The sequence below is a fragment of the Emydura macquarii genome, unplaced genomic scaffold (genome assembly GCF_026122565.2).
Source record: "Emydura macquarii macquarii isolate MOO-44397 ecotype Brisbane River unplaced genomic scaffold, CSIRO-AGI_Emac_v2 contig_1253, whole genome shotgun sequence".
Taxonomy (NCBI): domain Eukaryota; kingdom Metazoa; phylum Chordata; order Testudines; family Chelidae; genus Emydura; species Emydura macquarii.
In genome coordinates, this window is record NW_027131390.1 from 72473058 (window position 1) to 72487942 (window position 14885).

A 14885-nucleotide genomic window follows, 5' to 3' on the forward strand; every position below is an offset into this window, starting at 1 on the left:
GACATTTTTCTCTACCACAGGTGTTCATAAATCTCCAGTAATATTAATGGCAATGCAAAAAGTTAAGGCTTTCACTCTAAAATAGTTTGAGGTCCTAAATTTACTTTAATTTTTTTCTGTTTGAGCCTTTAAATTGACAGGGAAAGGATGCACCAATAGCCTTCCCCAACTACTGCTGAAATAGATCTCTTTAACTTCACCTAGTGGTTTATTCATTTCGTTGCTTCTAACAGCATTTTTGTGGTCAGTCCTGGGTTCCTCATCTGTTCTCTGCAGTACCTATTTTTTAAGTAATGCCATTTTGATACTAAGAAAGATTTTGTTGTCCTTTGTTGGTTTTAAGATGCTGATATGCAAGATTCTGTTTTTTAATATTGAAATTTTTGGGCTGTCTAGACTGTTTAACCCTGTGGATTTTTGGTAATCAAAATACATTTGAGGGGCAGTTGGACTTCCCCGCCTAATTTCTGTTTAGTCTGGCTAATGAAGGCAGGGAAAGCAAAAGTGTTCTGAAGTGAGATCCGTCATTCTAGCAAATCCACAAGCCCCGGTGGGTGCTCTTCTATTTACACCCGCTGTAAGCACTCATTAACACTGACAGCATGGTGTTTAAAGGGCCTTAAGATAAATGAGAATTGGGCATGCTGTGTCTTAAGAACATTTGAAGGAATGTGTGTCCAGTTTACAAAGGTGGATTTTTGCTTTTTATAATCCTTTTCCTCAAAGATTTGATTTTTGAACAATAGTAACTTTAGTATTAAAGTTACCAGTATTTTTAAATAAGTGATTTAGAAATCACAACTTCGATTCCATATTAGTAACTGATAAAGCTGAAAGATTAAACAGCAATAGCAATTTAATTTTAAAAATGACAAGTTGGGGAAAAGAAAACTAGCTGCAGTCTACCTATGTTGAGCTTAAAATTAAGTGGTACAATTTCCCTAGTGGATTTCACAAATGTGATACTTTGTATTAATAGGTGCAGTAATTCTACTGTATAAGCATGTACAGTAGAACTAGTGCATTATATAGTACTACTTGGTAGTTAAAAGTCAATTTATGATGTTTACTTCATTTGTTAGGTCTCCATCCACCAGGCCCTCCTTTAGCAAGACCTATTCTTCCTCGAGAAAGAGGAGCTTTGGATAGAGTTGTTGAATACTTAGTTGGTGATGGTCCACAGAACAGGTAAAATTTTGCTAATGATACATACAGAAGTGCATACGCAATGAGTTGAGGGTCAGCTATTCTAGAATTCTGCTGCTTATGTTTGTTGCTGGCTTCAGACACAATTGTTTTCCTAATGAATTGTCTTACTGATGCCTTACCTGAGCTCTATTTTACCCACTCACAGGAGCTTAAACTCTGACTTGTGCAGTTTTAACATGATGGTGCAGTAGTGAAAAAGGAAAGCTTTATTGAAGCTTGAGTATGAAAATGAATTAAACTATCCCTTACAAACATCCGACTTTCTTAATTTCTTTTCATATGTGTCTTCTTTTTAATTGCTTATAGCTAATTGCCTTCTGAATTGTCCCAAACCCACTTGAGCTGGCCTGCTAACTCTGTTGAAGGAGCTATTAATCAAATGATAATATTTCCCAATAAAAGTTGAATTACCAAATATTTTTTGTGACTTCTATTGAGTCTGGTATGAAACAGTTAGAACTTCCGAATCCTGATGCTTAAATTGCAGCTATATGGTAGGTTAAGAGCTAACCATATTGGTTTAAATTCTTAAGATTATGGTTAAAAACTTTTTTCTTTTGCTGATGTATAAGTGAAGAGACCCTGCTAAGCAGTACATTTTTCATAATAGATTTGGGCATGACTTGTTAAGAATAATTTAAGTATATTAAAAGTTGCTCAGCTAAAATACTATATGACAGTTCTAGTGTCTCAATACTTATCTTAACTCCTGTATTGTTACTTTTTTTTAGGTATGCGCTTATATGTCAACAGTGTTTTTCTCATAATGGCATGGCTCTGAAGGAGGAATTTGAGTACATTGGTAAGAACTAACTTGCATAGTCTGTTCTTTTAAAAAAAAAATTCTCAAATATATAAGAGACTGTTACAGAACTGTAACATTTTGATTCTAGTTAAGTACTTAGTACAAGCTAAGAAATGCCACTTATGGTAATTTACTACTCAGTAGCTTATGACACATTTTACATTTAAAACGTACTTTATTACAACCTTCAGGTCAAGGATTTTGTGTGTGTAAAACTATTCAGTAGAAATAAGTCTCTTCCAATACATCCTTGAAGAATCACTACTGGCTATGAATAGTCCTCAAAAGGGTTTTATATCTAGAAACTATCTAACGTTAAAGTGCTCCATTTACCAGAACTTAAAGAAAATCTTGTTTTGGCAAGAAGATCTCAGGGAGGCATCAAAACAGGAGTAGGAACAAGCCCTGGAGGTTATATGTCAATTTATGGCTGACAATAACTTAAGACAGACACAGTTCTTTATTGAACACAGATGTTTTATTTTGCTGCTTTTGTACAACTACAGTAAGTTTTAAACCTAATGTGTAAGAAATAGTTTCAGGCATCTCTCTTTTCTTTCGATTGCACATGGATGTCTGTCTCTCTCCTTGGTTGAGAGAAAATATGCAGCACAGTAGACAATATATGAAGTACTTTGTTTCTGATTAATCTTAAAGCATGCATACTGGATATCAGTCTGAGCAACAAGCAATCCAAATATGCAAGAAAGGGACTTTTTGTTTGATCTTAGTAATAAGTGTATTTTAAACCATTGGACAGCATATAGTATTTTTTCAACACAAACGTGACTTTTCCTTACTAAACACCATTGGAGCAGATTATTTTTCAAGTAATAATGGAGTCTGCCATCAAGTTCGAGGGATGAGCTACATTTAAGGACTGTAGATCTACACAAAACATTTTTTCAAAGTGGTATCAGGTTGTGCCTGACTAGTCACACACACTTGTCCTTGTTGACCATTTTGTCTACTGTTGCAGAAGGTTGCAATGGGTAGTCTGCCAAACAAAGATGCAGCAGTTTGCGAGGTGCAGGAGAAACAATTGAGACAATCACCTGCAGATTCCATTGACAGCCAAAGTGGCCACAGCCTAGTGCCTGGGCTGCACAGCTGTGCCAAAGCTCATTTGTTAATGTCACTGCAGACTGAAGCAGAAAGTGGCTGCTCTACCAAAGTCTGTGGGCCATGATTGGCTAGCGGGCCAGACAGCTCCAGTTTGAATACAGAGCATGCCTTCTCCTAGACCAGCTGCCTACTAAGGCTAAAAAGTTTTGTCTACCCCAGCAATAGACAGTTTTTTGTCTGGTACTACCCTTTGACCTGTCTGGCTGGGGTGGTCCTATCAGGAGTTGAACTCCTGCTGGCGTTATTCTCCGGGTAATGGGAACGCACAAGCCTTGCCACCACATCAGGGTGCACTCAGGGAAGGAAATGACTGAGTAATTGATGGAGTAATTTAAAGGCAATGGATATCCATACTGGACTATTGAAATTTTAAAAAAATATTTTATAAATCTTTAAGTATACTATTCTTCTATAGACCCTCCTGGCTCAAATGACAGACAAATATTCCATTTATACATTTGGCAACACTTTGTGTATCATGAGATGCATGTTTTGTTGATGTTTGTGACACCCTTCCTAATGCTTAGCCGTACGTGTACACAAGTAACAGCAGCAGAGCGGAAAGTAAACAGGCATTGAAATAGTGCATAGGGAAAGGGAAGAAAAGTGCATAGGAAAAGGAAAGAAGTATAGAGGGGCCCAAATAGATTCGGTGGTAATGCTCTTAGCGCTGAAGTTGGAAGAGATGCTATGTAGCTCTGTTAACCGATATTTAAAAACTATTTTCTAACTTAAAAACAAAAGTTGTCCTTTAATTGTCTTAATAGTGCCAATCTGCTTTATTTCTTGGAAAGTATGTATCTGAGTATTAGTATGTTGAGGCTTGAAGTCAACTTAGTGAGATTATTATTGTATATGCTTTTGTAAACCTTTGTGCAGCATTTAGGTGTGCGTACTGTTTTTTCCTGAATCCTGCAAGAAAAACTAGACCACAAGCTCCACGACTCCCAGACTTCAGTTTTGAAAAGAGGCAGCCAACAGAACTGCAGACTACAGTTGGACCTTTGCATTCTGGAGCGGCAAAACTACAGGAGAATCCACCAAGTGAAGGTGTGTAGTAATCCTGTGAAGCTTGCCATTATTAACGTTCATTGAAATCCTTTTGTCACTACTCTTCTTGGTTCGACCTTCTTTCCTTAAGTGCAGCAGTTTTTAAAGCATTCTAACTTATTTGTCGTATGGGGAGTTTCCTCCTGCATCTTTTTAATGTTTGATTACAAAGTTGCTCTTATTCTTTTAAGTGTGTGTATTTTCCGTTGTTTGTTCCTTAGTGTTTGTAATTTACTCTTCCTCTGCATTACTGAAGAGCTTTTAGCTTGTCTTGATTGGGGGAGTATTCTTTCCTGTACCATACAACTCCTTAAAATTCAGTCTTATTTCAAACATTTCCCTTTGAAAATATTGCTTAATGATATCCCTGGTTTCTTCTTATTAATAAACAGATAGCAAATCTAAATTGTATATTATGTGCATAGTTAAAAAGACAATCTTGTCCCTAAGTGGTTAAATTTCACTCCCCCAGCAGGTCATTTGGTTGAGGTGGGTTGAAATTCCTGCCTTTGTTCCTTCAGTTAGTTTTGCTATTTTCCCCAGGGCAGGAAAATCTAGTAAAACCGCCTTGCTTAAAATCAAGAGTTCAAAGACAAATTGTCAATTTTAATTTAACAAAGTTCCTTTTGAGAAGTTTTATAGTCTGTGAATACAGTAGGTGTCTGGTGTTCAGCCAACAAGAAGATGCAGTGTTTTTAGGAGATTTTAGAAAATAGTTATAGTTTAAACCAAAGAAGACTTGACTTTGACTACTTACTAGAGAGGTATGGATTTCCCTAGGGTTCACACAGACAACATCTGAAGCTATGAGGTTGGGGCATGTGGAGCATTTCATGTCACTGTATGCTTAGCTGAAGAGGTTTAAAACACAGATGACTACAGGAAATAGTTCTAGTACTCTAATAAATAAAACTCCCTTCCTTTTGTAATCTTTTCTTGCTGGGTACACAGTGGCATTGACTCTCGCTTTGTATATGGCATGAAGAGGCAGTGTGATTATCTTTGTGTTGTACCGAGGATAGATTAATAAATGGGGGGAGGGGGTTTGGTAGTGGTGTAGTAAGACCTTTAATGACTTTAACTGATTAAAAATACAAACAATTAGTGTCTAATTACTTGCTACTAATGCTGTGAGTTCTCTAAAAATGCCACTTGTACAGAATTCTCATTACCAATGTCTCTAGCCTCAACAGGAGCCACGTGGGAAACTGCCTTTAGGTTTTGAGAGATTTGATCCAGTGAGGCACCTGCAGGCTGGCTTGAGGGATCTACTTTACTGAACATGCTCCAACTTCAGGTATATCTGAGTATGTCTACACCACAAAGAAAAACCTGAAGCACAGAGTCTGAGCCCAAGTCAGTTGATTTGGGCTCCTAGGGCTCATAGTGCAGGGCTAAAGATAGCAGTGTAGATGTCCCCCTCAGGCTGGGGCCCAGGCTCTGCAGTCATCCCCCCTCTGAGTTCCAGAGACAGGGCTTCAGCCTGAGTGGGGACATATGCACTGCTATTTTTAGCCCTGCAAGCTGAGCAAATTGACCTGGGCTCTGAGATTTGGCACTGAGCATTTTTCTTTGCACTGTAGACATAACCTCAGAGGCTCTAGAACATTTCAGACAGTTCCTTTCTGTTTTGTCAGTGAAGGAGCTGCTCAGTTGTTCAGATGTGGGAATGCCTGTTACTGCTTCAGCCCATATTCAGGGGCCTTGTTGTGTTCTCCAGTTTCTAGTCAATCCTACTTAATCATAAAATCATAGAGAAATGCAGGGCTGGAAGAAACCTTGAGTTGAGGAAGGACCAAGAAAATCGATGCTGTCCCTAACATGTTTGTCCAACTTGTTCTTTAAAATTATGGGGATTTCCCATGCTCTCTTGGTAATCTATTCCAGAACTTAACTACCCTTGTAGTTAGAAAGGGTTTCATAATATCTAATTTATATCTCCCTTACTGCAGATTAAGCCCGTCATTGAAGGTAGGACAAGAAGTAGACAACTGGAAAACAATTGATCACCATCTTATTTATAACAGCCCTTATCATATTCAAAGACTATTATTAGGATCTCCCTCAGTCTCCTTTTTTCAAGCCTAACATGCCTAATTTTTTTATTCTTTCTCATAGGTCAGGTTTTCTAAACCTTTAAAAATTTTTGTTGGTCTCCTCTGGACTCTCCAATTTATCCACATCTTTCCTAAAATGTGGTGCCCAGAATTGGATACAGCACTCTAGCTGAGGTGTCTCAGTGCTGAGTAGAACGGGACAGTTATCACCTGTGTCTTGCATATAATGCTCCTGTTATATTCCCAAGAATGTTCTTAGCCTTTTTTGCAACTGCATCACTTATTCAGTTTGTCATCCACTATAACCCTCAGATCCTTTTCAACTGTACTACAACCTAGTCAGCTATTCCGTTTTATAGTTGTGCATTTGATTTTTCCTTTCTAAGTGTAGTTCTTTGTACTTGCCTCTATTGAAAATTCATCTTGTTGATTTCAGACCAATTTTCTAATTCATCAAGATTGTTTTGAATTCTAATCTTGTCCTCTAAATTGCTTGCAAGCCCTCCCTGCTTGATGTCATCCACACATTTTATAAGCATACTCTTCACTCCATTACCCAAGTCCTTAATGAAAATATTGAACAGTACTAGACCCAGAGTGGACCCCTGTGGACCTCAGCAGATATATTGTCCTAGTTTGATAGTGAATCATTGATAACTACTCCTTGAGCTTTCAACCGGTTATATACCCATTTTATAGTAACTTCATTTAGACCACATTTCCCTAGTTTACTTATGAGAATATCAAGTAGGACTGTGTAAAAACTTTACTAAATCTAGATATATCACTATTACTACTTCCCTCTTATCCATGAGGCCAAATAACCCTATCAAAGAAGGAAATCAGGTTGGTTTGCCATGATTTGTTCTAGACAAATCCCATGTTAGCTGTTGTTTATAACCCTATTATCCTCTGGATGCTTACAAATTGATTGTTTAACAATTTGTTTCAGTATCTTTCTGGGTGTCAAAGTTAGGTTGGATGTTCTTTGGGTCCTCTTTGTTCCCCTTTTTAAAAATAGGTACTATGTTTGCACTCCTCCAGTCCTCTGGGGCATCACCTGTCTTCCAGGAGTTCTCAGAGATAACAGTTCCGAGATTGGTTCAGTTAGTTCCTTAAGTACTCATGGTGAATTCTGTCAGTTTCTGTTGATTGAGATATGTCCTACCTATCTGGATATTCTTTAACCTGTTTTTTCCTATTTTAGTATATGTTTCTCCCCTTTTGTTGTTAATATTAATTGTTAAGCATCTGGCCACAGTTAATCTTATTAGTGACAGCTGAAACAAAATAAGCATTAAACATGTTAGCCTTTATGATGTTATCCATTATTAGCTCTCCTTCCCTGCTAAGTAGAAGACCTACACTTTCCTTTGGGTATGTCTCCATTGCAACGTAAGCTCGTGCTTGAGCCCGGGTTGAAGCCTAACCCCCCATGTGTCTACACTGCAATTGTGCTAACCCAGGGCTGGACCCAGAGTCTCAAGACCTTGCAAGGCAGAGGGTCCAAACTCAAGTTAAGCCAGGACCAGGGTCTGAGCACTATTGCTTTGCAGTGTGACACAGACCCGCTTGACTTGGGTCCCCGGGAGTCAGCTGGATATATCCCACTATTCCATAGGATGACTTCCTTAGTCCTCTCTATCCCAACAGTCTGCAATCCACTCTACTGAAACAGAAGTCACCCTCCTTTGTGAAAGGCAGCAGCTCAGGTGAGCGTCAACCCATTCTCTTCGGTTCACCTATTTGCAAGCACATTATCAGAGAGCCTCTTGGAGTTGCAATGGAGAGCAAATCAATTAAGCCTTTTGCAAAGCAAGCAGCTTCAAACTTTCTATAATTTGAAGGGTAGGCAATAAAGTTTTCCTATCGTGCACCATGATCCTTGGGCTATAGTAGCCACATTTCAGGGGGGCGGGGGTGCTAGGGACTCTGAGATATAGTTACTTTGACTCAGGTCTGCATGCTGCAGTGTGGACACAAGAGCCCTAAGGTCAAGCACGAATACACAAAAATACAAAGTAGACACTCAGGCCCAGGGTTCCCTAATGTGGATCAGTTGACTAGAATTACACTAATGCTGGGCTTACATTGCAGTGTAGACATAGCTTTAATCTTTCTCTTGTTCCTAGTGTATTTAAAGAACCTCCACTTATTGCATTTTATGTCCCTTGCTAGGTATAACACATGTCGTGCCTTAGCCTTTCTGATTTTGTCCCTACTTGTGTGTTCTATTCTTTTGTACTGATCACTAGCAATTGTCCATCTTTCCACTTTGCATAGGTTTCCCTTTTGATTTTTCATATAATCACTCTATCAGGTGCTCTTTGATGTTGGCCTTCCTAGTCTTCCTACCTTTCTTATCTTTTAGTCTCTTTAGCCAAGAAGTTTCAGGCTCAATCCTTAGTTACACCCAATAAATGCTGGGTGCCACAAAGTGAAGGAACTCCGAAGTAGCTGTTTATAGCCCTCATTTGCTCTTGAGGCTGATTCTAAACTGTAACTGTCCCCAGCATAGATCAGAGCACCTCAGGGTAGTGGCTTTAATCTGTGAGCTCAATCTTCACAGAGGGAAAATCTTGCTGGTGAAGCAGATTGTCCTTTAATATGATCTATTGTAATTCTGCTTCTTTGAAAAGAAGTAATTTTTCCATGTATTTTCTCAGGTATGTTGCATTTCAACATAATATAGAGAATATTAAGGTATTAACTATGGGATCATCTTTCAATTGATTTTTAATAATGAAAATCATGATGGCCATCAGTTTGTTTTCACCGGTGTGATCTTGTGTTACATTAGTTAAACATTGAGTTCTTTATAGAACAGAGACCCAGGTCATCCTGCTGCTATTGCAGATAAAATTGTAAAGTATTCCCCCACCCCCTTGTATTAACCATTTCTTATTTTCCCAAGTTCCCTATGTGGAGAATGCAGACTCAGACTACAGATAAGCAGGGAAGTCATTGATAAAATTGAAAAAGGATTAGGGTGTTCTAAAACAAAACATGCAATCCAGATACTTAATTGTTAATTTGTCAATAAGTAAAGTATGAGAGTATAATCTATGTGCACCAGACCAAATCTTTAAAACAGACTAGGATTTTCAGAAGATTCTAAAGGAGTTAGGTACCCAACACCCACTATTAATGAAATGTGGGCATCTAATTTCCTTAGATCTTCTGAAAATCTCAGTCATATGATCTATTAGGTAAATACTGTACCTACTGTCTTTTAATACATGTTACAATAGATGACTAAAACAAAATATTAACTCTAACTGTACTATCCATAAGGAAATATATTCTTATACCCATATTAGATGGTCAATGCTAATTTGTAATTCTGTCCTTATGCACAAACTGCACATGCCTTGGCTCAAGGTATTTCATTGGAGCAGCCCTGACTAATGAAAATGATCTCTTCTCTCAATCTGTCAAAGTATTTTCAATAAGCCACTTTTTTGGTCAGATCTAATTCGTAACATAACAAACTCTGCTTACAAGTAGTTTGAGCCGACACTTATTTTAAAAGCTTTAATTAATATCACACTGTAGACTTAAGCTACGAAGCTTTAGTTTTAATGAGGTATAAACTGTAAGGAAGGCTTTTGCAGATCACCTATTTAAGATAGTTCTCTCCTGGCAAGAATAGGGAATGTTTAACTATAGTTACAACAGATGTTGGCAACAGGAAAAAAACTTTTACCAGAACGTTGGCACCATTCAGTAATGTAATTAGGATCAGTGACTCTGTTAAACCATAGTCTTGGAGTAAAGGTAATGCTGTTACCAGTATAGCAAAACCACAGTCTCATGGGCAAAAAGTCTAGCCACCTTCAGTAGAGATCATAGTATGTTGAGTCCAATGTTTTCACCCCTATTTTGGGGCATGTAGTCACTAATGTGCTGCATGTTTTATGTGTCATAGACTTAGGGGGATGGAGTGAAAGTACCTGTTTATACTAAAACACTGGGGTGAGTGCTCTTCTTTTCTCCATGAAATTGCTACTGCAGGTCTCAACTTGATTAGAGATTCGGCAACAGAGATGTGCCTGAGGAAAACTAGTTGAGCAAATTGTTCTCACATGCCTACCGTCTTACCTTGCATCTGAATCAAAAGACTAGAGCTTAGTAAATGTTTGAGTTGAGCTCCAAATGGCAGCCTCAGTATATCTCAGTAATTGAGACATTCATTAGGGAAACCATGGTAGCTGCCTTTCCTCTAGTAGATTACAACCTGAGTCATTCTTACTAAATTGTCAACAGAATTTATTAGAAGCTACAAAGCACAGTTTTTTATTCATTTTGATCATCTGGTTTCATTTGAAGACAGAGCACAGAGTGCTTTAAAGTAATCACATGTAGTCTTCTCCTTCGTCTTGTCCCATTAGTTGGGATCAGCAGCTCTGGTTCTGTGTCTCCAAATGTTCCTGTTGAGTGCATCATATTTAGTCCCTCTTGGAAAAAAACCAGTTCTTGACACTAAAAATATTTGATAACCAAAAATAGAAGATTATATCCAATAAAAGTGTAGAAAGGCAGCAATGCAACAATCCTTGGAAGATCTAGATGCTTCTGACTTACTTGACCTTGAACAACTGTGATTCCAACTTGAGCCGTCCTCTGGCTCTGTAAGAGAACAGCACCAGGACACCATTTCTTATAACCCCTCCTCCCCCTTTTTTTAGAAGAAGAATGGCACTTTTATCGTAGGTGTCTTTTGTCCTTTTTTTCTTCAACACTGTTGACACTGGCACAGAGGACTCCTAATACCCTCAAGCTGAGGAGATGGGTCAGCTTGCCTTAGATTCAGTTCCTTCTAATGACATTTTTTTCTGTGTAAAAATGTCCTAAGTTATTGATCCTTTTACTCCGTTCAGTCTGACTTGCTGAGGAGTTCTGATCTACCTCTTTGGCAAAACTGTAAAGGGCATATGGATGCAATTGCTGGGCATCTGTTAGACTTTCTCCTTCAAGAAAAACTAAAATGCATGTGCTCCTTCCTCATGGCATAAAAGCCATGCACACAGAATACCTCAGGCAGGTGTTTGAGACACTTGAAAGTGCTTATCCCACTACTCAGAGTTTTAAAAATGTATACTATTTCACTCAGTGTGCTACAGTGGAGAAGAAAATCTGGCCTCAGAGAAAATTTGTTTAAAGGTCAAAAACTTCAGTTACTTCAATGCCATTGGTTACTTTTGTCAACTCCTAAGCCATCCGAAATTGTACTAAGAATAATAAATACAAAGGAGCAAATGGAGGTTCTGAGATCACTTCTGCCAGTGGAAGGAACAACTAAAGGAACGATTAGAGAGTTCGGGAGGGGTCTTATGCCTCTGTTTCAGACTGCTTCTAGGCTAGGTGACGCATGCACTGCCCCTCATTCTCTTACTACTACTAACGGTTCTGGGGTTTGCAAGTCAGGGCATGTGACGCATTAAAGTTGGGATTTGAAGAGTGGATTTAACCCAGTAATCTTTATTTAAAAGTTGGTTGGTTCTTCTGAACATTTAAAATTCACTTAATAAAGGGACTCCATACAGCTCTCCAAAATGTGTACTTTGATTGGTAGACCTCACATTACCAATCTAAATGTGACACTATGGAGTCGACTACACGACACAATGCTGATGTCAGATGTGGTCTATAAAACTGAAACCTGGCATTCCGCATTGAAAATAGTCTCTTTGCTTTGTATGTAACTAGATAAAAACTTTCAAATATTATCATCATGTGTCTCACTTCACTCTGAGGAAAACATGCATCCCCAGACTCTGAAACTCTTTGGATGACCTTAATTATTTAGAGTGAAATGCTCTTAGTACTGGATAAAGTGCAGTAAATGCAGAAAAGCTTTTGTATACAGTAACTTATTCATATAGCTTTTGAGTATGTCCTGAACTGTAATTCTGCTGTTCCATTCTTGTCATACAGAATTGGCATTCCTTGGAGTGTTAGGTTTAATTAAAATACATTTGTTTCACTTTTGATAACACAGATTTTCAGAGAATTTTTTGAATTCCAAACAGTTTAACCATATACTGATTTTTTTTCTAGTTCACAAAGGGTTAAATTCCCTTTCTTCTAAGCTGTTGCGAACAGAGTTATGAAAAGACAGGATTCTTGGAATTCTGTTGCTAGTGGTGGATTCCTTGAGTGTAGAATTAGAGGTGGCTGGATGCCATCGCTGCTGCAGAAGTGTTACAAAAGCCTCTTGCTTCAGAATTTTAGAGACGTAGGCAATGAGTAGTTTCTCTCTGTTCTCTTCTTTTTCCCTCTCCTTCCACCTCCTCTGTCTCCCCACACCCAAAATCTAAGAACCTGATTTCATGTGTATGCTATCACAGCTTCTTAAATAAATAGTTGCAAGTCTTGGGGATTCTTTTGCACTTGGTACGTACTTATTACCTGATTTTTGTGAACTCCCTCATAACAGATGCCTGCCTTCTTAGTCAAACTGTGAAATCATAATATCGTGAGCTTTCTGGTTGTTGGGAAACATTCCATACCCCAAATGTAGGCTAGTTGAAGTCATTAGCTGGCTGTGAGGAAGGCTCTGTTTACACATTTTTGTTAAATACTAAACACCAAACAAGCATATTAAGAAATGCATAGCTGTTAGAATCAGGTTTTTGTTAAAAGTTCTATATTATGGTAATGGCTTTGACATATTAACATCTGCCTCAGACGGCCTATGATAGTTGTTTCTAAGACTGATGTAAGTAGGTGTTTTTTCCCTCAATTAAATCCAGGCTAATCGCTAATATTCAGACTACAACTAATTAAGATATTTGCATTGTAATTTTTTGTCCTTTTCCAAATTAATTTTCAGTTTTATATCCTTCTTTAATTGCAGCTAGCATTTAAATTGTGTTACTGAGATCTAAATGACTTTAGACATTTACATTAATCATAACCAATTTGTTATAATGTAAAATTAAATCTTTGTATTTGCAGATGAAAGCTTTAAACATTGGAGTTTGTTATGTAATAGGTGGAGCTAATAGCTCCATCTATTAAGGTTGCCTAACACTTCCCATTATAAGACCCTGTTTTCAGTTGCATATAACTTTGCCAGATTTTAAGCATTTGTGCAGAAATTTTACATGCATAGGGTCTCCTCAGGCTGAATATTTTTTGAAAGTTTCAGCCCACACAGTTCAGCCCTTGCCAGAATTATTTTTAAATGATAAAACTTATTTTTTACTTACCTCAGTCTTGGAATCTTCTTTTGAGAACCTCTAGTGCCTCCAGGCTTTGGATCAGAAGTTTGACATTTGGCAAGGGGGAGTAGCCTCTGTCAAGGATGTGCTTTTTGCTTTTACTGTGAAAATCCATCCAAATTTGGCTGCTGTAAGCTTTTTGAAAATTTTCAGTTTACACATGCTCAGACTTCTTGGTTGAGCTTCTCAAATCTCTGAAAATTCTGTCCTCACTGAGCATACTTGAAATCCTTGCATCTCCTGATGCTATCCAGACTGCATCTGTGCCATACACACAGCGCAACTGTGCATGCTTCAGCTCAGGGAGGGATCCTTGGGCAAAACTGGACTTTCCCTGTAACAGCTGCTCCAGGCTAGGGTGTGGCTGAGCATTTGTGATAGCAGGGAGGATGTCTCTCCTGTGCTTTCAATGGCACTCTCTCTCCCCTGCACCCTGGGGCCAGAACCCATGGAGGAGGAAGCTACCTGATTTGACTGCAGAGAGGATAAGAACTGGGCAATGAAAGCAGTACATTGGAACAAGGAGTCTGAGATAGGGACTGAAGTGGGCATGGAAGAAAATCTGACTGGGAATTGGGAGAGATTGAGATTGGGACTGGGAACCAGTGCAGGAGGGAATGACTGGAGGCCAGGGAGGAGGAGGAGAGACCAATCAAATGAGGAGTTGGGAGAGGAAACTGAGACTGGCTGGGCCAGGAAACTAGGATTGGAATGAGAAGCCTTAGGCTTGAAGTCTGAGATTGGTTAGGCAAGGGGAATGAGGCTGGGACGATGAGAAGGGTGGGGAAGAGACTAGGCAGGGACTGGTTGGTGGGAACAGAGGAAGCGATCAAGTTGGAGGGATTGTGCAGAAGCCTGTGCCCGCTAGATCACACTCTTCTCTAGACCCTGGAATGGAACCCAAGATGCCTGAATCTCCCTATACCTCTGCTGTCATCATATATCTGAAACCCCCTCCCCCTCAGCGTGTCTTACCTCTCTGGTGCTGATCTATGTAGAGGATGACAACCTTCTACTACTACTATTTACTACATTAGCTCAAGTGGCATAGATTGGTGTGGTGTCTAAAAATTCCAACCCTGCTAGTGAACCACATGGGTGTCAGTATGATGCTACATAATGAATTTGTTTTTATAGTTAGCCTTCTTAAAGACCTAGTAAATTATTTTTTTTTTTAAAAAACTACATTAAAAGAATATTAAGGTTGCAAAGTACAGCAGTTAGAAGTTGGGAAATGCCAGTATTCATGTTATCTGTCCAACCTTAATTTGCTCCCTTGTGATAGTCTTATTCCATGATCACATACAGTTTTGTCCAGAGGATCCCTGCCTCATTGTGTGCAAGTTAAATGATGCCCAACTAATGAGCAGTATTCAATTTTGTTTTCTCCTCATTGTTCAGTTAGTCTCCCCG

The 14885-nt window shown here is 38.7% G+C and overlaps 1 protein-coding gene across 7 annotated transcripts in view; it reads left to right on the top strand.

Moving 5' to 3' along the window:
* LNPK (lunapark, ER junction formation factor) overlaps nucleotides 1-14885 on the top strand; it is a 67046-nt gene that overhangs the window by 49285 nt on the left and 2876 nt on the right. For all 7 annotated transcript variants that reach the window (XM_067549201.1, XM_067549199.1, XM_067549204.1 and 4 more), the window contains 3 exons: nucleotides 1083-1188; nucleotides 1941-2011; nucleotides 4019-4189. In XM_067549201.1, coding sequence (XP_067405302.1) covers nucleotides 1083-1188; nucleotides 1941-2011; nucleotides 4019-4189 — 348 coding nt within the window. The remainder of the gene's footprint in view (nucleotides 1-1082; nucleotides 1189-1940; nucleotides 2012-4018; nucleotides 4190-14885) is intronic.